The sequence below is a fragment of the Pongo abelii genome, chromosome 11 (genome assembly GCF_028885655.2).
Source record: "Pongo abelii isolate AG06213 chromosome 11, NHGRI_mPonAbe1-v2.0_pri, whole genome shotgun sequence".
Taxonomy (NCBI): domain Eukaryota; kingdom Metazoa; phylum Chordata; class Mammalia; order Primates; family Hominidae; genus Pongo; species Pongo abelii.
In genome coordinates this window covers 20,621,930-20,648,031 of record NC_071996.2, presented here as the reverse complement: position 1 = coordinate 20,648,031, position 26,102 = coordinate 20,621,930, and the positions used below count along the sequence as shown (strand labels likewise).

The following is a 26,102-nucleotide window of genomic DNA, read 5'->3' as shown; positions in this document are numbered from 1 at the left end:
CCTCAAACTCCTGACCCAAGCAATCCTCCCATCTCCCAAGTAGCTGAGACTATAGGCATGTGCCACTGCGCTCAGCTTAGATTTTTTTTAACCCGATAGAAAAAAATGGCAAAAAATAAGAATGGGGAATTTATACACACACACACACACATACACACATACACACACACATACACACACATATATGAAGATTTTTCAACCTAATTCATAAGAGAAATGTCAATTAAAACTACACTAAAATACCATTTCTCACCTATAATATTTTCTTTTATTTTGTTTTTTAAGACAGAGACTCACTTTGTCACCCAGGCCAGAGTGCAGAGGTGCAGTCATGGTTCGTGCCACAAGGCCCTGCTAACTTTTTGTATTTTTGTAGAGATGAGGTTTAGCTATGTTGCCCAGGCTGGTCTGGAATTCCTGGGCTCAAGTGATCCACTCGCCTTAGCTGCACAGTGCTAGGGTTGTAGGTGTGACCCACCGCACTCAGCCGATATCTTCAACATTTAAAAAATAGAACAATACACTCTGATGGTAATGCAGTGGATAGACAATCCTCTCATGCATGGCTAGGGGGCATGTGAATAAGTACAACCCTGTAAAGGGTAACGTGGCAGCATTTCACAAAACTGCATATGCGGGAGGGGCGCAAGGTTTCACGATGGCGGTGGCTGAGGGGTTGACCCAGAGGCCCTTACAAAGTGAAAGAGGCCGAGAATTGCCGCCTCCCCGCTTCTCACAGTCCTGGGAGCACAGCAGAAGTGTTTTTCTTTCTCCCTTTTCTTTTTTCTTTCTTTTTTTTTTTTTTTTAAATGAACAAGTAAACCACACAAATTTTCAACATGGGATGGAGGTCTACGTCATCCACCAACAGTGGAAAATTTTTGAACCCCACAGACCAAGTCCGAAAGGAATCCCAGAAGAGAGAATTAAAGAACAAAAAACAGTGCATGATGGTTCGAGCTGCAGTGCTTGTTGTTGTTGTTTTGGTTTGGTTTGGTTTTGGTATTTTTGAGGTGGAGTTTCGCTCTTGTTGCCCAGGCTGGAGTGCAATGGCACGATCTCGGCTCACTGCAACCTCCACCTCCAGTGATTCTCCTGCCTCAGCCCCTCGAGTAGCTGGGATTATAGGTGTGTGCCACCACGCCTGGCTAATTTTTGTATTTTTAGTAGAGACGAGGTGTCACCATGTTGGCCAGGCTGGTCTCGAACTCCTGACCTCAGGTGATCTGCCCGCCTAGGCCTCCCAAAGTGCTGGGATCACAGGCGTGAGCCACTGCGCCCGGCCGTAGCTGCGTTTTTTAGAAATGAAGGATCCCAAACAGATTACCAGGGACATGGAGAAACTGGATGAAATGGAGTTTAACCCACTGTAACAGCCACAGTTAAATGAGAAAGTACTGAAAAACAAGCGTAAAAAACTGTGTGAAACCTTTGAACATATTCTATGACTCTGTGAAAAAGAAAATCCAGATAGTTACAAGGACTTGAGAAAACTAGAAATAGAGTATGAACAGAAGAGGGCTCAACTTAGCCAATATTTTGATGGCTGTCGAGAATGCTCAGCATGCGGAAGTGGAGAGCATTCCTTTGCCAGATGTGCCACATGCTCCTTCCAACATTTTGATCCAGGACATTCCACTTCCTGGTCCCAGCCACTCTCCATCCTTAGGAAAACCTCAGCCTATGGACCTCCAACTCGGGCAGTTTCTATCCTTCCTCTTCTTGGGCATAATGTTCCACGTTTGCCCCCCGGCAGAAAATCTCCTGGCCCTCCCCCAGCCCACCTCCTCCTCAAGTCTTGCACATGTATGGCCGTAAAGTGGGTTTTGCCCTAGATCTTCCCCCTCATAGGCGAGATGAAGAAGACACGTTATATAATCCCGAACTTGCCCGGCAAGTTCATGGTGATGATGTTTCTAGCACCAGTGAAGATGATGGCCCTTCTGAGGACAAGGACCAACATAAGCATGGTAACAATACTGATAATTGTGACACCAACAGATCAGACGGAGAAAGTGGGGGGATGAATTGTGCACTGTGATGATGGTGAGTGATCCAGCAATGAAGAAAAGAACTCAGGTCTGAGTGTACGGTTTGCAGATATGCCTGGAAAATCAAGGAAGAAAAAGAAGAACATGAAGGAGTTAACTCCTCTTCAAGCCATAGTGCTTCCATGGCAGGTCAAGAAGTCCCTGAGGAGGGACCAGAAGTAGAGGAATTTTCAGAGGACGATGATGAAGATGATTCTGATGACTCTGAAGCAGATAAACAATCACAAAAACAGCATAAAGAAGAGTCTCATTCTGACGGCACATCCACCGCTTCTTCACAGACAGGCGTCTGCCACCCAGCTAATTTTTGTATTTTTAGTAGAGATGGGGTTTCACCATGTTGGCCAGGCTGGTTTCGAATTCCTGACCCCAAGTGATCATTCTGCCTCAGCCTCCCAAAGTGCTGGGATTATAGGCATGAGCCACTGTGCCTGTTCCTGCATTTACCTTTGAATCAGCAATCCCTCTTCTAGGAATTCACCCTGAAGATACACTTCCAACAGTAAGAAAATCCATTTGTACAAAGTTTATTATTGAAGCATTGTTTGCAATTGCAGAATAATTTATACAACTTAAATGCCACACACGTGTTCCTCTTTCTCAGATACAAGCACGTCCCATCCCAGGACCACCATCTCTTGGACCACCACCTGCTCCACCATTATGGCCTCTTGGGCCAGCTATGGGCCTTCCTCTTGGCCCACCTCCAGAAGCTCCTCCATTCCTGAGATCACCTGGAATGCCAGGATTCCGAGGGCCCTTACCCCGACTTTTACCTCCAGGACCAACACCAGCCTGACCTGGCCCTCCCCCAGGTCCACCTCCAGGTCTGACTCCTGGTCCCCCTCCTAGGGGACCCCCACCAAAAGTACCTCCCCCTGCACCTCTGGGTGTTCCTCCACCTCATCCTGGCATGATGCACCCACCATTGGTACCTCCACTTGGACCTGCCCCCGCTGGGCTTTTCCTACCAGCTCCCTGGCTGAACCCTGGGGTTTTAAGTGCACCACCCAACTTGATTCAGTGGCCCAAGGCAGATGATATGAGTGCAACCACCATTGAGAAGAAAGCCACAGCAACCATCAGTGCCAAGCCACAGATCACTAATCCCAAGGCAGAGATTACTCGATTTTTGCCCACTGCACTGACAGTACATCAGGAGAATAAAGGGGCTACTGCTGCTCTCCAAAGAAAGTCAGAGGGACTGGGCACCGTGGCTCCTGCCTGTAATCCCAGCACTTTAGGAGGCCAAGGTGGGGAGATCACCTGAGGTCAGGAGATTGAGACCAGCCTAGCCAACGTGGCGAAACCCCCCATCTCTACTAAAAATACAAAAATTAGCCAGGCATGTACACCTGTAGTCCCAGCTACTCAGTAGGCTGAGGCAGGAGAATGGCTTGAACCCAGAAGGCAGAGGTTGCAGTGAGCTGAGATCGCACCACTGCACTCCAGCCTGGGCGACAGAGCGAGACTTTGTCTCAAAAAAAAAAAAAAAAAAAAGAAAGTCAGAGGATGATTCTGCTGTGCCTCTTGCCAGAGCAGCACCCAAATCTGGTCCTTCTGTTCCTGTCTCGGTACAAAGTAAGGATGATGTCTACGAGGCTTTCATGAAAGAGATGGAAGGGCTGCTGTGACAGCTTTTGATGCCCGAACAGGCTTTTTTTCACAACAGTGGCCCATGGAGAAAGAGGCTCTTATTAAACTTAGATGAAAGAACCGCTTACATTGTCAGGGTGTTTTCTAATTTCAGTTCAAGGAATATCCCAAAATATAGCCTTGTTCAGAATTTACTGCACAGAAAAGAGGGTATTTCATTCAGAATAGATCAGTTATTGAAGCAGCGCTGCTAACATCCATCCCCTTTCACACCACCATTTTCACCCTGTTTCTTTCCCTTCTCCAGTTCTTTGGAAATTTGTGATCGGGGAATCTTAGTTACTTATTTGTTTTGACTCTCTTCTTGTGTGCTATGGGCATTGGAGTAGAGATTTCTGAAAAAACAGTTTGTTTCATCTTGCCTTTTGTGTTTCAGTTATTTTTAATATTTTCCTGTAAATATTTTGCAATATTTTACTTATAGTGAAACGGATCACAATATAATTTCCTAATACAAAGCAGGATATATGGGAAGAAAATGTACAATTCTTTGATTAAAATTATTTCCCACTGAACTAAACTTTGATTCATGGGAAAAATAAATAAATGTTCTACACCAAGAAAAAAAAAACTACGTATGCATTTACCATTTTTGTTTTGTTTTGTTGTTTGTTTTGAGACAGAGTTTTGTTCTTGTTGCCCAGGCTGGAGTGCAGTGGCATGATCTCGGCTCACTGCAACCTCTGCCTCCCAGGTTCAAGTGATTCTCCTGCCTCAGCCTCCCCAGTAGCTGGTATTACAGGCGCCCGCCACCATACCTGGCTAATTTTTTGTATTTTTAGTAGAGACAGGGTTTCACCATGTTGGCCAGGCTGGTCTCAAACTCCTGACCTCAGATAATCCACCTGCCTGGGCCTCCCAAGTGCTGGGATTACAAGCGTGAGCCACCGCATCTGGCCTGCCATTTTTTGTTTGTTTTGTTTTGTTTTAAGATGGAGTCTCACTCTGTTGTCCAGGATGGAGTGCAGTGGCAAGATCTTGGCTCACTGCAACCTCTGCCTCCTGGGCTCAAGGGATTCTCCTGCCTCAGCCTCCCAAGTAACTGGGACTACAGGCATGTGCCTGGCTAAGTTTTGTATTTTTAGTAGAGATGGGGTTTCACCATGTTGGCCAGACTGGTTTCGAACTTCTGACCTCAAGTGATCCTCCTGCCTCGGCCTCCCAAAATGCTGGGATTATGGGCATGAGCTACTGCGCTTGTCCCTGCATTTACCTTTGAATCAGCAATCCCACTTCCAGGAATTCACCCTGAAGATATACTTCCAACTATAAGAAAACCCATTTGCACAGGTTTATTATTGAAGCATTGTTTGCAATTGCAGAATAATTTAAACAACTTAAATGCCACACATCTAACAGTGCTTAAATGAACTATGGTACATTTGCACAATGGGCTACTATGAGGTTGTAAAGAATGAGGAAGACCTCAATGAATTGATACAATTTCTAGAATTTATTAAGTTAAAGAAAGACAAAGTGTGAAAGATTATCTACAGTATGATATCTACTGTGTAAGAAAGAAGAAAAAATAAGAAAGAAGGAAAAATAAGAAAATACATATGTATCTGCTCAATTCAGCAAAAAAGAAACACAGGCAAGATAAACCAGAAACTGAAATTAGATACCTACAAGGAATGTCAAGAAAGGGATGAAAAACACAAAGGAAACAGGGATAAGAGAAAGGCACTTTCCTAAATATAACTTTTTGTGCAGTCTAGACTTTGGAATCATGTTAGTGTTTTACATGCTCAAAAGAGAAAAATAAATAAAATCGGCCAGATATGGTGGTTCACACCTGTAATCCCAGCACTTTGGGAGGCCCAGGCGGGAGGATCACTTGAGGTCAGGAGTTAGAGACCAGCCTGGCCAACACGGTGAAACCCCGTCTCTACTAAAAATACAAAAATTAGCTGGGTATGGTGGCACACGCCTGTAGTCCCAGCTACACGGGAGGCTGAGGCAGGAGAATCGCTTGAACCTGGGAGGCAGAGGTTGCAGTGAGCTGAGCTTGTGCCACTGCACTCCAGCCTGGGTGGCAGAGCAAGAGTCCATCCCAAAAAAAAAAAGGTTTTCTCAGAGAGATGTTTGGATTTCATTTTGGAATTTAGATATGTTCTTCAGATCTTCCTTGTGCTCTGACCTAATATAATGGAGAAGTCAAATAGGAAATGGAGGCAAAAGCAGTTTGGGTGAATTCCCCAAGGTCATATAGTAAGGTACAGCCCGCCACAAACTAAGATCCAGTCTTCCAATTCCTACACTACTGTTTCTTTCAGTCACACAATATTGCATTACAGAATGCTAGGGCATTTTTGAATGGTGGCGCGTGCCTGTAATCCCAGCTACTCAGGAGGCTGAGGCAGGAGAATCGCTTGAACCTGGGAGTCAGAGGTTGCAGTGAGCCGAGATCACGCCACTGCACTCCAGCCTGGCGAGAGAGCGAGACTCCGTCTCAAATAAATAAATAAGAAGTCAATGAGGATAAGGACAATCTTATACAAACTAAAGTTTGATACAAAAAGCCCCCATGAATGAAACTGCTCCTCAAATGAATGACATAACCACCCTGAAGGATGGTTGGGGAAAAAACACAAGTAACACAAGATTAAGTCTCTATGCCCTCAGGTTACAAACCCAAACATCCCTAACACAAAATTAACTCTAATTAAAATTAGAGTTAAATGAAAATTAGAGTCATCTAATTAGAACTCGAATTAAAATTAAAATCTAATTTTCACAGAGGCATAAATTAACAGGTCTGAAATGACTTTCATACATCCTATAAGGGAGCAAATAAGAAAATATTTAATATATTGTGTAAAATGGGAGCCAGTTTTCTCATTGTCAAAGAATGAAGTTGTGAACATAAAATAGAGGATAAAATAAACCTTGTGGGCTGGGTGCGGTGGCTCACGCCTGTAATCCCAGCACTTTAGGAGGCCAAGGCGGGCGGACCACTTGAGGTCAGGAGTTCGAGACCAGCCTGGCCAACATGGTGAAACCCCATCTCTACTAAAAATACAAAAAATTAGCTGGTTGTGGTGGTGGGCACCTGTAATCCCAGCTACTCAGGAGGCTGAGGCAGGAGAATCGCTTGAACCTGGGAGGCGGAGGTTGCAGTGAGCCGAGATTGCGCCATTGCACTCCAGCCTGGGCAACAAGAGCGAAACTCCATCTTAAAATAAATAAACAAGTAAACCCTGTGTAGAGATTTCAGCGTGAACTCATGGGGATAGATAGATAGAAAGATACTGTTGGAATGGATATAGATGTAGGAGGATATGTAGGGGTGTGTATACATACTTATATAATGCTACTTCTTTCACAGATCAAGTTCTCAGTAATATTTTTCTAGGCTCTGTATTCCATTCCACTGGTATATTTTTCTGTTCCTGTGCCTACTGCACTGTTCTTATAAATTCTCTTTGATATTTTTGTTTCTTTATTCTTTGACATTTATTTTACCATTAGTTTGTAAGTTTCCATGAAAAATCTGGTTAAGAATTTGATTTGAAACAGGTTAAACTGGCCAGGTGCTGTGGCTCACGTTTGTAATCCCAGCACTTTGGGAAACCAAGGCAGGAGGATCACTTGAGCCCAGGAGTTCAAGACCAGGCTGCGCAACATAGTGAGACCCTGTCTCTACAAAAAAATTAAAAAAAAAAAAAATTAGCCAGGCATAATGGCACGTGCCTGTAGTCCCAGCTACTGGGTCGGACGGGGGTGCTGAGGCAGGAGGATCGCTTGAGCCCAGGAGGCCAAGGCTGAAGTGAGCATTGATTGTGCCCCTGAACTCCACCTGGGTGACAGAGTGAGACCCTGTTTAAAACAAAAAAAAAAAGATTAAATTAATAGGCTAATACAGGCAGAATTTACATATTTCATAAGATAATCCCTAAGCATTGCATATTTTTATGCTATTGTAAATAGTATTTTTGTTTCAACTTCCAAATGTTTGTCTCTAAGTATATAAAAAGATCATTGTTTTTTTTTTTTGAGATGGAGTTTTCTCTTGTCACCCAGGCTGGAGTGTAGTGGTGTGATCTCAACTCACTGCAACCTCCGCCTCCTGGGTTCAAGAGATTCTTCCACATTAGCCTCCTGAGTAGCTGGGATTACAGGCGCCTACCATCACACCCAGCTAATTTCTTTTGTATTTTTAGTAGAGATGAGGTTTCACCATGTTGGCCGGGCTGGTCTCAAACTCCTGACAGGTGATCTACCTGCCTCAGCCTCCCAAAGTGCTGGGATTACAGGTGTGAGCCACTGCGCCCGGCCAATTGATTTTTTTTTAATGTAGCAATATTGTATTCCGCAATTTGTATTCACCCTTCCTCCATTCTTTTGTTCTGTCTAGTCCCTTGATGGATATATGAGGCCCACCCATGTTGGTGGGGGTGGATCTGAGTCTACAGCTTCAAATGCTCCTCGTTCCTGGAAACATGCCCACAGACACACCCAAAAATGCTTAACCAGTGACCTGTTATCCCTTAACTCAGCTGACACCTAAAATTAACCACCACGTTTTCCAAATATTTGAGGGTTTTCCAAACTCTTTTTCTATTGATGTTTAACTTAATCCCACTGTGGGCACAGATTACAGCTTGTATGGCTTAAATACTTTCCAATGTACTTTCCAATGGATTTGTAGGGCCTGAAATTGATTCCGTCTTGGCAAGTGATCTGTGTATTTGAAAATAATGCTTATACTGCTGTTACTCAGTATTCTGTAAATGTCAATTAGGTCAAGTTGGTTAATAGTATTGTTCAAGTCTTCTATATCTTCACTGATTTTAGTCTACTTATTCTAGAAATCTACAGAAAAATTTCCTAGAACTGAGTTTAGCATGACTGAGGAATGATCTATAAAAACTGATATATAAAAATGAATTATATTTTTATATACTACCAACAGACATTTGGAAATTTAGATAAAAACTTGTTACATGATGTCAAATAAAAAATCTGGAACTTAAGTTCACAGAACAGACAATGTTAAGAAAAATCAGAAGAAAAAATCTGGACTTAGTAAAGGGAGACTTTATTTGAAAGGATTGTTGCAAAGTGGTGGGGTGGGGTGTACTACTGCAGCAGGGAGAATGCACTGAACATTAAGATCTGTTTGTCTCAGGGTTAGGCAAAAGGGGTTTTCTTTTATAGGGAGGGGAAACAAGTAAAAGACAGGAAGTGGGATGGAGGGGACTGGCATGGTGGGACAGTAGATCCAATCAGTGACTTACCCTGAGTCCAGTCTATTCTCTCGAGGGGTGGAGGGGAGGGTGAGCCAAAGTTCAGGGGTCTGGGGGTAGAAGAGAATCTAAACCAAAGTCTGGTTCACAAGCATTTTGTTCCCATTGATCACTGGGGAGAAGCAGTTTAGCTAATTTATGAGGCGAAGAAAGGGAATTTGGAAGGCCTGTGTCTGGCCTTGACTGGGGTCTTCAAGGGGAGCATTCATGAGTCATACCAGGTAGGATGGTTCTCTGCAGTAAGCTATTTTCCAGAACACCAAGGACAAGGGATTCCTTTAAATGTATCTATTTCCTAGCATCACAGGGCTCAGGTAAAATCCAACATTGTCAATAGACAAGAAAACAGGGGCCAGAAATGTGAAAATACAGGAAATGCTCAGTATTGTTTGAGGATCTCAAGTGTAAAGGCATGACAGGAGGCGAGACTGAAAAGAGTTACAGTCAAGTTTGAACATTTGAGTGCCAACCCATCAGGGTTACACGACAGGCGAGTCTGTGGGCTCAAGCGCGCACCTCAGACGGGCCTGCTCGGGCCCTCTACTCCTAGCGAGGGCCCTGTTGCTGGTTCCTGGGGTTTGCACTGTTAGAGTGGCTAGATGCCTGGCAGCACCAGCTACTGACCAGACTATGAGAGTGTGTTTGTCACCAAAAGGTCAGCTCAGAGAGGCAGAATGTGAGGCAGGTGGCTCTTGCTTCAAAGCCCCCTGATAAAAGAGGTATTAGGTTGGTGCAAAGGTAATTGTGGTTTTTGCCAGTAAAAGTAATGGTGGCCAGGTGCGGTGGCTCACACCTGTAATCCCAGCATTTTGGGAGGCTGAGGCAGGCGGATCACAAGGTCAGGAGTTTGAGACCAGCCTGGCCAATATGGTGAAACCCCATCTCTACTAAAAATACAAAAAGTTAGCCGGGCGTGGTGGTGCGCGCCTGTGGTCCCAGCTGCTTGGGAGGCTGAGGCAGGAGAATCGCTTGAACCTGGGAGGCAGAGGTTGCAGTGAGCCGAGATCATGCCACTGCACTCCAGCCTGGGCAGAGCGAAACTGTCTCAAAAAAAAAAAAAAGTAATGGTAAAAGCTGCAGTTACCTTTGCACCAACCTAAAACTTTCTTCTCCTCAGTCTGTGGCTGCATCACAGAGAGCAGCCCACCTGTGCTGGAGCTGAGGCCAAGAAGCTGCTGCCGAGCTGTCGGGATGGGCAGGGACTCCACTTGGAAGCCTTATGTAGCCAGGGTTTCAACACTCCCCAAGTGTGAGCGCTGTTTCCTGTTACAGGGAAAGTGGGCCTCCTCCTCCCCAGAATCACAAGTCTTTCTGCAAGGCGGATATGCCTTATGCATGCCTATCTTTCAAGAAGCAATCCTGCCTGGCTTGTCTTTTCCTCAACACCTTTGCTTTCATACCAGGAACATAAAAGAAAAGCCCAAAGCCATTAAAAATAAAGGAAGTAGCAATTAAAACACCCAAGGGCACTAAACTGCTATTAGAAGAGGAATCTAGCCTCTCAGCAATATCTAAAAACATACTTTGAGGGAGAAACAAGAGGTCACCCTCTCAGAGAAGATGAGACACCAGAAGCCAACCTGGAAGGCCTTCATGACATGGGTGTCTACCTCGGACGAGGCTGTAGGAACAGCTGTGACCACCAGAACAGCAGGAAGCTGTGCGGTTGAAGCCCCAGTCTGAATCCACCAGGCTAAGCTGTGAGCAGGGACCACAGCCAACTACCCAGGCTCTTCCCTCTGGCTGGGTCACCCTCCCCGCTCCCCAGGCCTTTCCTGCCAACGTTTCTTCTATCTCAGGGTACATCTCCCTGGTAGCTCCCTGGGGATAGGCTCCATCTTACTCATCTGTGCTTGCTACAAAGTAGGGCCTTGATGGAGGTTGGTCATCCAGACATAACCCATGCCCAGGTCAAAGCATAAAAACACTAGTACGATGAAGAGTGGTTCAATGGTCCATTCTGTTTATTCAGAACAGTGAGATAAATACACCTTAAATATTAAAATTTTTTATATACAGAAATGACCCCACTCCCCAAAAGGTTTGAAAAAGTATTGTCTCCTCCTCCTTTATAAAACCCTAGACGCCCCATGAAGGCAGAGCCAAGCTCTTGATACATTTTCCTCAGCACGATTTGGCCACTGCTGGAAGGCAGGCCAAGGAGGTGGCAGGAAAACGTTATGCTGAAAATCCCTTTCCAGCGAGGGTGCCAAGCGCTGGTCTTGAACGAAGTACCCCGCCTAAGCATCATTTCCTAAAGCGCTTAAAGAGCGGGTGTACATGTTTGCTGGGCGCCTTGCTCCGCGATGAGTGGTACTCCATGTACACGGTGTCGTCGGCCCCAGACATCGAGCTCATGGTGCCAAAGCGCCGAGATGCCTGCCGGGAAGGGGGGACCAGCCCATGTTAGTCTCCAGAAGAAAAGATACTCCTTTTATAATATTTATAATCACAGCAAATTATATAAGACTTACATAAATTTAATACATCATTTTTAATAATGTTTACAGATCGCTTACTGTGTCTCAGGCATTGTTGTAAGCATTTGACATATATTATCTCCTCTAATCCTCAAAACTACTATAATCCCCACCTGAAAGAAGAGGAAACTGAGACGCAGAGAGATTAAGTAACCTGTCCAAGATCACATACCTCTTAAGGAGATGGGACTTGAACCCAGGTAGCCTGGCTTCAGACTGTTCTTAACCATAATGCCACATTGCCTCACTTAATGACAACTTCCGAACCCATTTTTTTTTTTAAGAGAGAAACAGGGTCTCGATATGTTGACCATGCTGGTCTCAAACTCCTGGACTCAACTGATCCTCCCGCCTACGCCTCCCAAAGTGCTGGGATTACAGACGTGAGCCCCCATGCCTGGCTTGAACAGAATTTTTTTTAACAGTTAGGGCAGAAGTCCCTTAAAATCTCCTGAGACACCACCATGAGGCTTTGAATCAAGTAGAAGGACAGAAAGCCCTGGGCTTGACTCTTGGCTCCTCCTGTCCCTGAGTAACCCTGAGGCAAGTAATATCTGCACCTCAATGACCTCATCTGTAAAATGGGGATAACCACATCAGTGCTGACATTGCTATCCTGTGAGGAGAATGAACCAGGCACCTCCTTAAAACCAGTGAGAGCAATGAGAGCACTCTCCTGGGTTCCCACGAAGAGTGCCCCTGGGTGGGGGGAGGAAAGCCTTAGGCTGGAGGGAGGGCAGCCCTTCCCCAGGGACAGCTGCTTCCTTTTTGCCTTGGCCCAGCAGCTGCTCACCTTCCGGCTCTAATGGCAACTGAATTTCAAACGCACCTGACCGAAGTGCACTTCTCCCCTTGGACAGGCCTGATAATTCTCCATAATGATGCCCTCACTAATTAGACCATATATTTGCTTGGCCTACAGCAGGCATATTTGTAGAATAAATGAAAGGCTGAGTATTTTCACAGAACTCTACATTTTTCAAAGTTAAGTATTGAAGCTACCACAAGAGTTGATCCTCAGAGCAGTCTTAGGGGCTAGAGGGCTCAGCTTTATCACTGAGGAGGAACCAGAGGAGAACTGTGTGCCCACAGCCAGGGATGGCAGCCCTGTGTGTGGGAACTATGTGCCCCTGGCCCATCATGCTCCCTCCAGTCGCCACCAAGGTGAGCTGGGGTCACCTGCTTGCCATCCTGGGCTTCAACATCAAGATCTAACAAATACTCGTGTGAGCAAAGCAGGAGACCAGTCACAGCCACTGTGAGCTCAGCTGTGTGCAACAGTACAAGGGGCACACACCAAAAGGGCAACAAGGGTTGTTTCTATTCATTTCTTCCGTGTTTTCCTACATTTCCAAAAAAATCCCATGGGCCCATCCAGGCAGGACTACATGTCTGTGTCTGTGTCTACAAACCCTGCCCTGTGAGAGCACTCACACCTGGAACCTCCTCACCCATTTACTCACCTGGCTGGATCTGGAGCCAAATTCCCCAGCCACGACCTCCTCCTCGGCATCCAGGTCAGTGGCTGCCAGGACTTTCTGTAAGAGCTGCTGCTGCTCTTCTTTTGTTGAAAACGCCAAGTCTTCCTCCTCCATGCCAGCGAGCTTCGTGATCACCTGCAAAGCCCAAGCCAGCAGACATGCCCCCTTCTGCTCTCTCTCCCCAGCCCTCCTCTGCCTTCTTCTGGGTCCACCTGCTTTGGTCACTTTCCTCCCCAGGCCTAGCCACCCTGGTGGTGAACAATGGAGAGCTCCTCCCTAGCATTCCAGAGACCAGCATCAGGAGCCGCCTTTAACAGGGAGCTTAACTAATGGTCTCAAGACCAGAGGGATGCAGGAATTTTAGAGAAATCTGCCCCCAGCACACAGCATCTAAATGATCACATATGGAAGATCAACAGGAAGAATCTTAGTGATTTTAAAAGGCTCCTTCGGGTAGCCTTCACATCTTGGAGCAGACAAAGGAAGGGACAAGTGACTGGAAGGCACAGGCTGTGGCCCTTTGAGAAGGTCCCTGGCATCTGCTGTGCTCAGCAACTGGGGCTTCCAGCAGGAATGAACACATGAAAATGAAAATAATAGGATATCAGGAAGATTATTTACAGATCTTCTCTGAGAGAGTAAGAACAGCATGGTGGAGACTGGGTTTTCATTTCTATGGGGATAACTTACTACAAGGGCTCCCTATCCCTGCAGAAAACTTGGGTTGATTCTGTAAAGGGAACTCTCCTTCCCTCCAATTCTCATAATTTTAATTAAATGAAAATTCCTAGAAGTAAGGCTCTGAGTCCTTCTGGGCCAGGGATCCAGAGTATAGACAATGTGCACATCTGCCCAGGCCCAACCACTCCATGTCATGACTCTGGGAACTCCAACCACTGCTCCTCAACAGGCAGCACTGAAGACACAGCTCCAACCAACACAAACTACTATGGCACGGTATTGTGCCTTTTTTGTCGAGGTCACTTTTCAAAGAATTCAGAGCAGCTCTTTCTGACCTGGTGCTCCTCTTACCCTCACAGCTTGGCAGGAATGAGGAGGTAGGAATGCTATTACCAGTAGGGATTTTCATGGATGGATAAAAACGTCATGATGCAAATCCTCCAAAAAACTGGGCTCAAAACCCAAGCATCTTGTCCTCTAGGCCAGCATGAGAGGTCTGAAGTGTCACTGCCTCTAGCTAAAAGAGGGGAGGCCAGACAACCCTGTCCTCCTAAGGCCAATAATGGGAACTCTCACCAATGCATAAAGAGACACATTAAAAATGTATCTCAAAAGGAAGCCTGGATTGCTGTCTTTTGCCATCAAGAACCTGGGAGTCTAATGTTCTAGGGATGTCTTTTTAGTGGACCATACGGGGAATTTAATTCCCCTACTTCTAGAACCCTCCATCTATCCCCAAAATATAAAGCCCTTCTGGACACCAAATACTGACATAAACGTAATATTCGTGTAACAGGAAAGAAGGCAAATGCCTCAGCCAATGAAAGTTAGCCAAAGCTTTAGAATTTCCCAATTATTAAAATACCTGATTTGTAGTACAGGATGGCTCCGATGTCTGGGAGGCAAACTGAGGCAAACTAAGGCCTGGAGCCAGCTGATGAAAGGAAGAGCTCTCCTAGCTACCTGGAGACACATCCCTGAGAAAGCAGCCCTGCGGGGCTCAGACTCACACAGTGCTGGCCATAGTGCCGTGGCATCTCAGTCCTGCCAGGACGGCACACTTCCCACCAACAGCTGCCCTCAGCGATTCATGCAGAGATAAAGGGAGTTTGAGGCAAGGCCTCTAATCCCCTAATGCTTGGTGTCTACCTGCTGACAGTGGCCCTCACTTCTCCTGGAGGCCAGGGTATCAAGAAGGCCTTGGTCCTAGTCTAACCAGAGGCCAAATGGATATGTACCTTGAAGCTATAACCTTGATCTACCAAGAATCTCTGCCGCTTGGTTGAGTAAGCCATTTCCTGTGTGTCCTGGGATACCAGTGAGTAGAAAAAGGCATTGTACTCTTCTGCAACCATCCCTGCAGGAAAAAATGAGAAAAGGCAAGAAAGAAGACAACATTAGCCATTAGAATGCCAAGAGCTAAGGGTCCCAGGCTCAAAAGCAAGCACTGCAGTGGAAAAGCCCTGCACTCGGGGTTACCACCTGAACTTGGCATGGGATTGCATCAAAATTTAGAAGTCTTTTGTGCTTCCAAAGACACCATCAAGTGAAAAAACAATCCTCAGAATAAAAAAAAATGTGGAAAGCATGTATCTGATAAGGGATTTGTATCCAGGTTATATAAAGGACTATTGAAACTCAACAACAAGACAAATTAATTATAAATGAGCGAAGAACATGCACAGATTATTTCTCCAAAAACAATATAAAAATAGCCAATAAGCACATGAAATGATGACCCACACCATTAATCACCAGGGAAATGCAACTCAAAAGCACAATGAGATTATCACCTCACCCCCACTCCGAGAATGGCTACAATCAAAAAAGCAGATAACTGCCACTGTTGTCAAGGATGTGGAAAAACTAGAACCCTCATGCATTGCTGCTGAGAATGTAAATGATGCGGCTGCTTTGGAAAATAGTCTGGCAGTTCATCAAAATGTTAAACACACTGTTATAACCACATGACCTGGCAATTCCACTTCCAGGCATAAATCCAAGAGAAATGAAACTATATCCACACAAAAATTTGTACATGAATTTCATAGCAGAATTCTTCTAAGAGCCAAAAAGTGGAAACAGCCCAAATGTCCATCAACAGATGTGTGGATAAATAAAATGTGGTATGTCCATAGAATCGAATATTATTTAGCAATAAAAATGAATGAAGTACTGACAGATGCTACAATATGGATAATCTTTTTGAAAACATTATGCTGCCAGGTGTGGTGGCTCAGTCCTGTAATCACAGCACTCTGGGAGGCTGAGGCGGGCGCGGATCACTCGAGGTCAGGAGTTTGAGACCAGCCTGGCCAACATGATGAAACTCCATCTCTACTAAAAATACATAAATTAGCCAGGCGTGGTGGCTCATGCCTATAATTCCAGCTATGCAGGAGGCTGAGGCAGGAGAATCCCTTGAACCTGCAAGGCAATGGTTGCAGTGAGCCAAGATCGCGCCACTGTACTCTAGCCTGGGTGATAGAGCGAGATTCCATCTCCAAAAAACAAACAAACAAAGAAAGAAAACATTATACTAAGTAAAAAGAAACCAGTCACAGAAGGCCCCAAATGGTCTGATTGCATTTACATGAATGTCCAGAAAAGGCCTACAGACATGAAAGTAGATTAGGGGCTGCCTAGGGCTGGGGGTTGGGAACAAGAGGAAATTAGGAGTGGCTGTGCATGGATGAGGGTTTCTTTTGGGAGCTGATGAGAATATTCTAAACATGAATTATGGTGATAGTTGCACAACTTTGTGAATATTGTATTTCCTAGGTCTTCTTCGAGGATCCCTACAGTTTGAGGTCTTACATTTACATCTTCAATCCATTACGAGTTGATTTTTGTATGTGGTGATAGGCAGGGGTCCGGTTTCATCCTTCTGCATACAGTTAGCCAGTTTCCCCAGCACCATTTATTGAACAGGGAGTACTTTCCCCACTGCATATTTTTGCCAATTTTGTTGAACATCAGTTGGCTGCAAGTACATGGCATTATTTCTGGGCTCTCTATTCTGCTCCATTGGTCTATGTGTCTGTTCTGTACCAGTACCATGCTGTTTTGGTTACTGTAAGCCCTGTAGCGTAGTTTGAAGTTAGATACTGTGAGGCCTTTGGCTTTGTTCCTTTTGCTTAGGATTGCTTTGGCTATTCCAGTGCTTTTGTGGTTCCAGATGAATTTTATGTTTTTTTCTAATTCTGTGAAAAATGATGTTGGCAATTTGATAGAATAGTGTTGAATCTGTAGATTGTTTTGGGCAGTTTGGCAATTTTAATGATACTGCTTCTTCTAATCCTCGAGCATAGAATGTTTTTCCATTTGTTTCTGTCACCTATGACTTATTTCAGGAGTGTTCTGTAGTTATTCCTAGGTTTTGTCTTTTGTTTTGACAGCTATTATAAATTGGATTGTGTTCTTGATTTGGCTCTCAGCTTGAATGTTACTGGTGTATAGAAATGCTACTAATTTTTGTACATTGATTTTGAATTCTGAAACTTTACTCAAGTTGCCTATCAGGTCTAGGAGCCTTTTGGTGGAGTCTTTAGGGTTTTCTAGGTATAGAATCATATCATTAGGGAAGACAGATAATTTAACTTCCTTTTTTCCTATCTGGATGCCTTTTATTTCTTTATCTTGCTAGACTGGTCAGGGTAAAACTTTCAGTACTATGTTGAATAGGAGTGGTGAGGGTGGGCTCTCTGTCTTGTTCCAGTTTTTTTTTTTTTCTGGGGGACGGAGTCTTGCTCTGTCGCCCAGGCTGGAGTGCAGTGGCATGATCTCAGCTCACTGCAAGCTCCGCCTCCCGGGTTCACGCCATTCTTCTGCTTCAGCCTCCCAAGTAGCTGGGACTACAGGCGCCCGCCACCACGCCTGGGTAATTTTTTGTATTTTTAGTAGGGATGGGGTTTCACCATGTTAGCCAGAATGACCTAGATCTCCTGACCTTGTTGTGATCCACCCGCCTCGGCCTCCCAAAGTGCTGGGATTACAGGAGTGAGCCACTGTGCCCAGCTGTCTTGTTCCAGTTCTTAAAGGCAATGCTTCCAGCTTTTGCTTGTTTAGTATGATGTTGGCTGTGAGTTTGTCATAGATGGCTTTTATTATTGTGAGATATGTTCCTTCGATGCTATTTGTTGAGGGTTTTTATCATGAAGGAATGTTGAATTTTATCAAAAGCTCTTTCTGGGCCGGGCGCAGTGGCTCACACCTGTAATCCCAGCACTTTGGGAGGCCGAGATGGATGGATCACCTGAGGTCAGGCCTTCGAGACCAGCATTGCCAACATGGTGAAACCCCGTCTGTACTAAAAATACAAAAAAATTAGCTGGGCATGGTGGTGCGTGCCTGTAGTCCCAGCTACTCGGGAGGCTGAGGCAGGAGAATAGTTTGAATCTGGGAGGCAGAGGTTGTAGTAAGCCAAGATTGCACCATTGCACTCCAGCCTGGGCAACAAGAGTGAGACTCTGCCTCAAAAAAACAAAAAACCTTTTTCTGTGTCTATTAGGATGATTATATGCTTTTCATTTTTAATTATGTGGTGAATCACATTTATCGATTTCCACATGTTGAACCAACTTTGCATCCCAGAAATAAAGCCTATTTGATTGTGGTGAATTAACTTTTTGATATGCTGCTGGATTTGCTTTGTCAGCATTTTGTTACAGATTTTTGCATCTGTGTTCATCAAGAATACTGGCCTGTAGTTTTATTTTTTCATCGTGTCTTTGCCAGATTTTGGTATCAGGATGATAGTGGTTTCGTAGTATGAGTTAGGGAGAAGTCCCTCCTCCTCAATTTTTTTGAATAGTTTCAGTAGAACTAAATACATCTGGTCCAGGACTTTTTTAGTTGGTTTTCTTTTTTTTTTTTTTTTTTGAGGCGGAGTCTCACTCTATCACCCAGGCTGGTGTGCAGTGGCACGATCTCAGCTCACTGCAACCTCCACCTCCTGGGTTTCAGCAATTCTCTTGCCTCAGCCTTCCACGTGGCTGGAATTACAGGCACACGCCACCAAGCCCAGCTAGTTTTGTATTTTTAGTAGAGACGAGGTTTCACCATGTTGGTCAGGCTGGTCTGGAACTCCTGACCTCAAGTGATCCACCTGCCTCAGCCTCCCAAAATGCTGGGATTAGAGGCATGAGCCACCATGCCTGGGGCCATTTTTTTTTTTTAATTACTGATTCAATTTCTCCTTATGGATCTGTTCAGGGTTTCAATTAATTCCTGATTCAATCTTGGGAAGTTGTATGTTTCCAGGAATGTATCTATTTCCTCTAGATTTATTAGTTTGTGTGCACAGAGGTATTTCTAAGTCTCTGAGAATCTTTTGTATTTCTGGGGATCAGCTGTGATGTCACCTTTGTCATTTCTGATTGTGCTTATTTGGATCTTCTCTTTTTTGTTAATCTAACTAGCAGTCCATCAATCTTATTTATCTTTTTTGTTGAGATGGAGTCTCGCTCTGTCACCCAAGCTGGAGTGCAGAAGCGCGATCTTGGCTCACTGCAGCCTCTGCCTCCTGTGTTCACGCAATTCTCCTGCCTCAGCCTCCTGAGTAGCTGGGATTACACCAGCTGGGATTACACCACATCCTGCTAATTTTTGTATTTTTAGTAGAGACGGGGTTTCTCCATGTTGGTCAGGCTGGTCTTGAACTCCTGACCTTGTGATCCGCCCACCTTGGCCTCCCAAAGTTCCAGGATTACAGGCATGAGCCACTGCGCCTGGCCTTATTTATCTTCTCAAAGAACCAGCTTTTTATTTCATTGATCCTTTGTATTGTTTTTGAGTCTGAATTTCATTTAGTTCTGCTCTGATTTTAGTTCTTTTCTTCAGCTAGTTTTGGGATTAGCTTGTTCTTATTTTTCTAGTTCCTTCAGGTGAAATGTCAAATTGTTAATTTGAAATCTATCTTCTCGATGTAGGTGTTCAGTGCTATAAACTTTCCTAATAAAACCTTTGCTGTACCCCAGAGATTTAGTATGTTGTATCTGTTTTCATTTGTTTCAAATAATTTTTGATTCCTGCCTTAATTTGTTTATCCAAAAGTCATTCAGGAGCGAGTTGTGTAGTTTCTATGTAATTGTGTGGGTTTTTTTTTTCTTTTTGCTTTTATTTAGAGATGGTGTCTCGCTATGTTGCCCAGAATGGTCTTGAACTCCTGAGTTCAAATGATCCTCCCACTTTGGCCTCCCAAAGTGCTGGGATTACAGGCATGAGCCACTGTGCCTGGCCAATTGTGTGGTTTTGAGAGTTCTTCCTGGTACTGATTTCTACTTTTATTCCACTGTGATCCAAGAACATGCTTGGTATGATTTCGACTTTTTTGAATTTATTGAGTCTTTTTTTTTTTTTTTTTGAGATGGAGTCTCGCTCTGTTGCCCAGGCTGGAGTGCAGTGGCGCGATCTCAGCTCACTGCAAGCTCCGCCTCCCAGGTTCACGCCATTCTCCTGCCTCAGCCTCCCGAGTAGCTGAGACTACAGGTACCTGCCACCACACGCCCGGCTAATTTTTTTATTTTTTGTAGAGACGGGGTTTCACCGTGTTAGCCAGGATGGTCTCGATCTCCTGACCTCCTGATCCGCCCGCCTTGGCCTCCCAAAGTGCTGGGATTACAGGCGTAAGCCACCGCACCCTGCCAAATTTATTAAGACTTTAATAAAGTTGAGCATAAAGTCTCACATTGCTTTATGGCCAAACACATGATCAATTTTTTTTTTTTTTTTTTTGTGACGGAGTCCTGCTCTGTTGCCCAGGCTGGAGTGCAGTGGCTTGATCTTGGCTCACTGCAACCTCTGCCTCCCGGCTTCAAGCCAGTTCTCCTGCCTCAGGCTCCCGAGTAGCTGGGACTACAGGCACATGCCGCCACACTCAGCTAATTTTTGTATTTTAGTAGAGACAGGGTTTCACCGTGTTGTCCAGGCTGGTTGCAAACTCCTGAGCTCAGGCAATCCGCCGGCCTCAGCCTCTCAAAGTGCTGGGATTACAGGCGTGAGCCACCGCACCAGGCCCACGTGATCAATCTTAAGAGTATATTCTGGGGGCAGATGAGAATATATATTCTGTGGTTGTCGGGTAGAGAATTATGTAGATGCCTATTAGGTCCAATTGGTCAAGTGTTGAATTTTAAGTACAGAATTTCTTCATTAGTTTTCTGCCTCTATAATCTGTCTAATGCTGTCAGTGGGGTGTCCAATTGGTCAAGTGTTGAATTTTAAGTACAGAATTTGTTAGTTTTCTGCCTCTATAATCTGTCTAATGCTGTCAGTGGGGTGTCAAAATCTCCTACCATTATTGTGTGGCTGTCTAAGCCTTTTCCTAGCTCTAGAAGTACTTGTTTTATGAATCTAGGTGCTCCAATGTTGGGTGCATATATATTTAGGAAGTCTTCTTGTTGAATTGAACCATTTATCATTGTGTAATGACCTATTTGTCCTTTTTTACTGTGGCTGGTTTAAAGTCTGTTTTATTTGATGCAAGAATAGTGACCCCCTGCCCCACTCTTTTTTTTTTTATTTGTGTGATAGATTTTTCCCTATCCCTTTACTTTGAACCTATGGGTCCTGTTACATGTGAGAGAGGTCTCTTGAAGACAGCAGAAGGCTGGGTCTTGTTTTTAATCCAATTTGCCACTCCAAGTCTTTTAGGTGGGGTGTTTAGGTTGTTTACATTCAAGGTTAATATTGATACATGAGGCTTTATTCCTATCATGGTGTCATTAGCTGGTTGCTCTGTAGTTTGGATTGTGTAGTTGCTTTACAGGGTCTGTGGGCTATGTGCTTACGTGTATTTTTGTGGTAGCAGGTGTCACCATTCTTTTATTTCCATGTTTAGAACTCTCAAGACTCTCTCGTAGGGCCAGTCTAGTGATAACAAATTCTTTTAGCAGTTGCTTGTCTGGGAAAGATTTTATTTCTTCTTTGCTTATGAAGCTTAGTTTGGCAGGATATGAAATTCTTGGTTAGGATTTTTCGTTTTTATTTTTTTCTTAAAGAGACTGGGTCTCACTATGGTTTTTGGGTTTTTGTTTTTTTGTTTTGAGACAGAGTCTTGCTGTTGTTGCCCAGGCTGGAGTGCAATGGTACAATCTCGGCTCACTGAAACCTCTGCCTCCTGGGTTCCAGCAATACTCCTGCCTCAGCCTCCTGAGTAGCTGAGATTATAGGCACCCACCACCACGCCCAGCTAATTTTTGTATTTTTAGTGGAGATGGGGTTTCACCATGTTGGCCAGGCTGGTCTCGAACTTCTAACCTCAGGTGATCCACTCACCTCAGCCTCCCAAAGTGCTAGGATTACAGGTGTGAGCCACCGCACCTGGCCTGTTTTTTTGTTTGTTTGTGTTTTAAACAGGGTCTTGTTCTGTTGCCCAAGGTGGAATGCCATGGTGAGATGTCAGATCACTGCAACCTCTGCCTCCCAGACTAAAGCAATTCTCTTGCCTCAGCCTCCGGAGTAGCTGGGACTAGAGGCGCACACCACCACACCTGGCTAATTGTTGTATTTTTTGTAGGAACAGGGTTTCGTCATGTTGCCCAGACTGGTCTCAAACTCCTGAGTTCAAGCAATCTGCCTACCTTGGCCTCCCAAAGTGCTGGGATTACAGGTGTGAGCCGCCGTGCCTGGCCAGGATTTCTTTTCTTTTCTTTAAGAATGCTAAAAACAGTCCCCCAATCTCTTCTGACTTGTAAAGTTTCTGCTGAGAAGTCTGCTGTTAGCATGGTAAGTTGTATGACCCTTTTCTCTAGCTGTCTTTAAGATTCTTTCTTTTGTATTGACCTTGGAAAGTCTGATGGCCATGTGCTCTGGGGATGATCATCTTGTACAGTAAGAAGAGTCATTCTCACCATCGATCTTAGCAACCTTAGCATATGATTTTTATTCCCTTTCTTAAATTAATAACTTTTACCTTTTCATGTTAAGAAAGCACTTTACAGCTTCTCTTTGGCATATCTGAATTGCTAGCATCATTACACTTGTGCTTTGGGGCCATTAGTAAGATAAGGGTTACTTGAAAACAAGCACTGAGATACAGTGACAGTCCATGACAAATGAGATGGCTACTAAGTGACTAATGGGTGGGGAGAATTTAAGCATGAATATGCTGCACAAAGCAAGAATTCACATCCTGGATGCTACTCAGAATAGTGTGTAATTTAAAACTTATGAATTATTTCTGGAATTTTCCATTTAATATTTTTAGACTACAGTTGACCATGGGTAATTGAATGTGGGAAGGAAAATTGCAGATATGGGGGGACTACTGTATTAAGAAACTAGGAGAAAGAAAATTCTGTGGCCTGAAAGACTTGATCCTTCAGGAAAATCTGAACATCTTTACTTTGTAGTTCAAATGTCAGTAGGTTAAGCATACTACCGTTGAATGTAATTGTTTCTCAAGTCTTACAAGAGCTCAGAGATGCAAAGACAGGAGCCAAGTGTCTTATGTTAAACAGTGTTTTGAGTAAGAAAACAATTCTATTCACATTTTTTTTTTTTTTTTTTTGAGACGGAGTCTTGCTCTGTCGCCCAGGCTGGAGTGCAGTGGTGCGATCTTGGCTCACTGTAAGCTCCGCCTCCCAGGTTCACGCCATTCTCCTGCCTCAGCCTCCTGACTAGCTGGGACTGCAGGCGCCCGCCACCATGCCCAGCTAATTTTTTGTATTTTTAGTAGAGACGGGGTTTCACCATGTTAGCCAGGATGGTCTCAATCTCCTGACCTCGTGATCTGCCCACCTTGGCCTCCCAAAGTGCTGGGATTACAGGCGTGAGCGACCGCGCCTGGCCTTCTATTCACATTTAAGGGAGTTTTTAAGGCTGGGCACGGTGGCTCACACCTGTAATACCAGCACTTTGGGAGGCCAAGGTAGGTGGATCACTAGAGACGAGCCTGGCCAAAATGGTGAAACCCCGTCTTTACTAAAAATACAAAAAAATTAGCTGGACGTGGTGGTGCATGCCTGTAGTCCCAAGTACTTGGGAGGCTGAGGCAGGTGAATCACACTTGAACCCAGTAGATGGAGGTTGCAGTGAGCCCAGATTGTACCACTGCACTCTAGCCTGGGTGACAGAATGAGACTCTGTCTCAATCAATCAATCAATCAATAAAGGAGTTTTCAAATTAGAGTAAGGAGTAAGTAATGAATTATGTTCACATTTGCTAGCAGATCATAGTCCTGTCAGTTTATAAAAGTTACTGTCTCAGCCTCCCAAGTAGCTGGAACCACAGGCACACACCACCATGCCCAGCTAGTTTTATTTTTTGTAGAGATGGGGTCTCACTACATTGCCCAAGATGGTCTCAAACTCCTGGGCTCAAGATATCCTCCTGCCTTGGCCTCCCAAAGTGCTGGAATTATAGGTGTGAGCCACTGTGCCCAGCCAGCCGACTACATTTTATGATTTATAAGCTGAATCCTCACAGCAGTCTTGGCAAGATAGGATTGTCACCCCCACTTTGGATGGGAAAACCAAGTCTCAGAGGAGAAAATAATTTGCCAAAGGTGACACAGCTGGTTTGGTGCCCGAGTCCATGCTATTTCTAGTCCATGCTATCTGCCTCATCTCCATTTTAAATACAAGCTACTAGATGCTTCTTAAACACATCTGAATGCAGTACAGTTCCAACATATGCCCACTAATCTTGTCATTTTCAAACATTCTAGCAGTCCAGATGCCTCCTTGAATAAGCAGATTCCTTGAGGATAGGGCCTGTGTCCTTGTCTCAGGATGTGCCCTGGTCCCAGTAAGACAGACACGGCCATCTCTTAGCAAGAGTATCAGTCCCTGCCATGCCCACAATGGCGGTCTGGACCCTTTTACTGCAGTAAGCAAGGACAGGGGTGCCACGCCTCCTCAGAAAAAGCCTTTGCAATGCGGATTCTCACCTCCTCACTCACTGAGCTTGCCCTGCCCCTGCTGCAAGCTGCCACCAGGGCAGCACTCTGCACAGGTTATGAATGATGTGTCCATTGTGTGTCTGCCCTAGCTGCTCCTACCAAACCTTTCCCTGCCTCCTGATCAAGTTCCAGAAGCAGCTTCCAGCTCCTCCACTTACACTGGTGGCCCAGCTCTGTTTTCTCCCTTCCACATTTACCCCATAAGCACTGCCTTGCCCTGGCTTCCTCTCACCATCTACCAACACAGCTGCACAGTGTACAGAGCACATCTGTGTGGATTCCGTGCTGCTGTCATGGAAAACACCTGCATATTCACCCCCAAGGTATGAGAAATAATGATGGGCCATAAGGATCTAGGTCTTTGCTTTGGGATCCCCTCCCTCCAGAGTCTATTTAGCCCCAGGGCACATGGCAGCTCTCACCCCTATCGTCTTCCTAACTAAAGTGGTTTAAGAGGAGTTACCTCCTGCAACAGAAGATGAAAGACCACTTTACCTTTTTTAGCTCGAAGCACCCGCCCTAGCCTTTGGGCTTCCTGACGCCTGGAGCCACCATGGGATGAGATCTGAATGAGGACATTTGCTTCTGGCAGATCAAACGAAGTGTCACCTACCTACAGAAACAAGTTGGAAGGTTTTTACATATGAGGAAAAAAAAAAAGTCAACGATTCAGAATTTAAATAAGTTCTGTAGATAATTTTGAAACATAATCACTCTTTTCTCCTCTTTGTACCAGGGTCTACCTGATGCAGGCAGAGAGGTGAAGCAATGAACCTCAGAAAGGCATCTCTGGGTCTCCAGGACCTTGTGTGAGTTCTCCTAAGAGTCATCCTGAAGAATTAATACCAGGCATCAGTGACATTCACAGTGCTGGGTGGCAGGCAGGAGCCCAGAGATGAGAGGGCCTTTGAACAGAGGCTGACTTTGAGTCATTCATTTTTTTGGCTACAGAAATATGTCTCCACAAAACCATCCACACTCTTACCTGTTGGCCACTGACACCAGCAGCACACGTGGGATGTGACCTGGGAGGAACAACTGCCCCATATGGGATTCTGACTGTAGGTGGATTCCTCAGCTCTGGGGCTCCAAACATCAAGGTTCCCAGCCACAGACATGAAGGTTTGGTGCTTATGTGCCCAGCCACAATCACATAAAATCTCATTTCTTTTTTTTTTCTTTTTTTTTTTTGAGACGGAGTCTCGCTCTTGTTGCCTAGGCTGGAGTGCAATGGCACAATCTCGGCTCCACTGCAACCTCTGCCTCCCGGGTTCAAGTGATTGAACCCTGCTGCCTCAGCCTCCTAAGTAGCTGGGATTACAGGCCTCTGCCACCACACCCAGCTAATTTTTGTATTTTTAGTAGAGACGGGGTTTCTCCATGTTGGCCAGGCTGGTCTTGAACTCCTAACCTCCGGTGATCCACCCACCTCAGCCTCCCAAAGTGCTGGGATTACAGGCGTGAGCCACCGCGCCTGGTTGTAAAAATCTCATTTCTTTTGGGCTTCGGGTCTGTCTTAATCTGAATGACTATTCTAAGCTGTGGGGCTACAGCTTCTGATTGCAAAGTAAACCATCCCTGAGCTGGGCCTGCGCAAGTC

General features: G+C 45.0%; 1 protein-coding gene and 1 pseudogene across 3 annotated transcripts in view; one reads left to right on the top strand and one right to left on the bottom strand.

Annotated features, from left to right (window-relative positions):
- Positions 1–839: 839 nt before the first annotated feature.
- Positions 840–3,748, top strand: LOC100450427 (WW domain-binding protein 11-like; annotated as a pseudogene).
- A 7,140-nt stretch (positions 3,749–10,888) lies between these two features.
- ERCC3 (ERCC excision repair 3, TFIIH core complex helicase subunit) overlaps positions 10,889–26,102 on the bottom strand; it is a 38,516-nt gene continuing 23,302 nt past the window's right edge. For 2 of the 3 annotated variants that reach the window (XM_024242935.3, XM_024242934.3), the window contains exons 12-15: positions 24,998–25,115; positions 14,837–14,955; positions 12,900–13,052; positions 10,898–11,335 (exon numbers count right to left, since the gene is read on the bottom strand). In XM_024242935.3, coding sequence (XP_024098703.1) covers positions 11,204–11,335; positions 12,900–13,052; positions 14,837–14,955; positions 24,998–25,115 — 522 coding nt within the window. In that variant the 3' untranslated portion in view covers positions 10,898–11,203. 3 annotated transcript variants of the gene reach the window in all.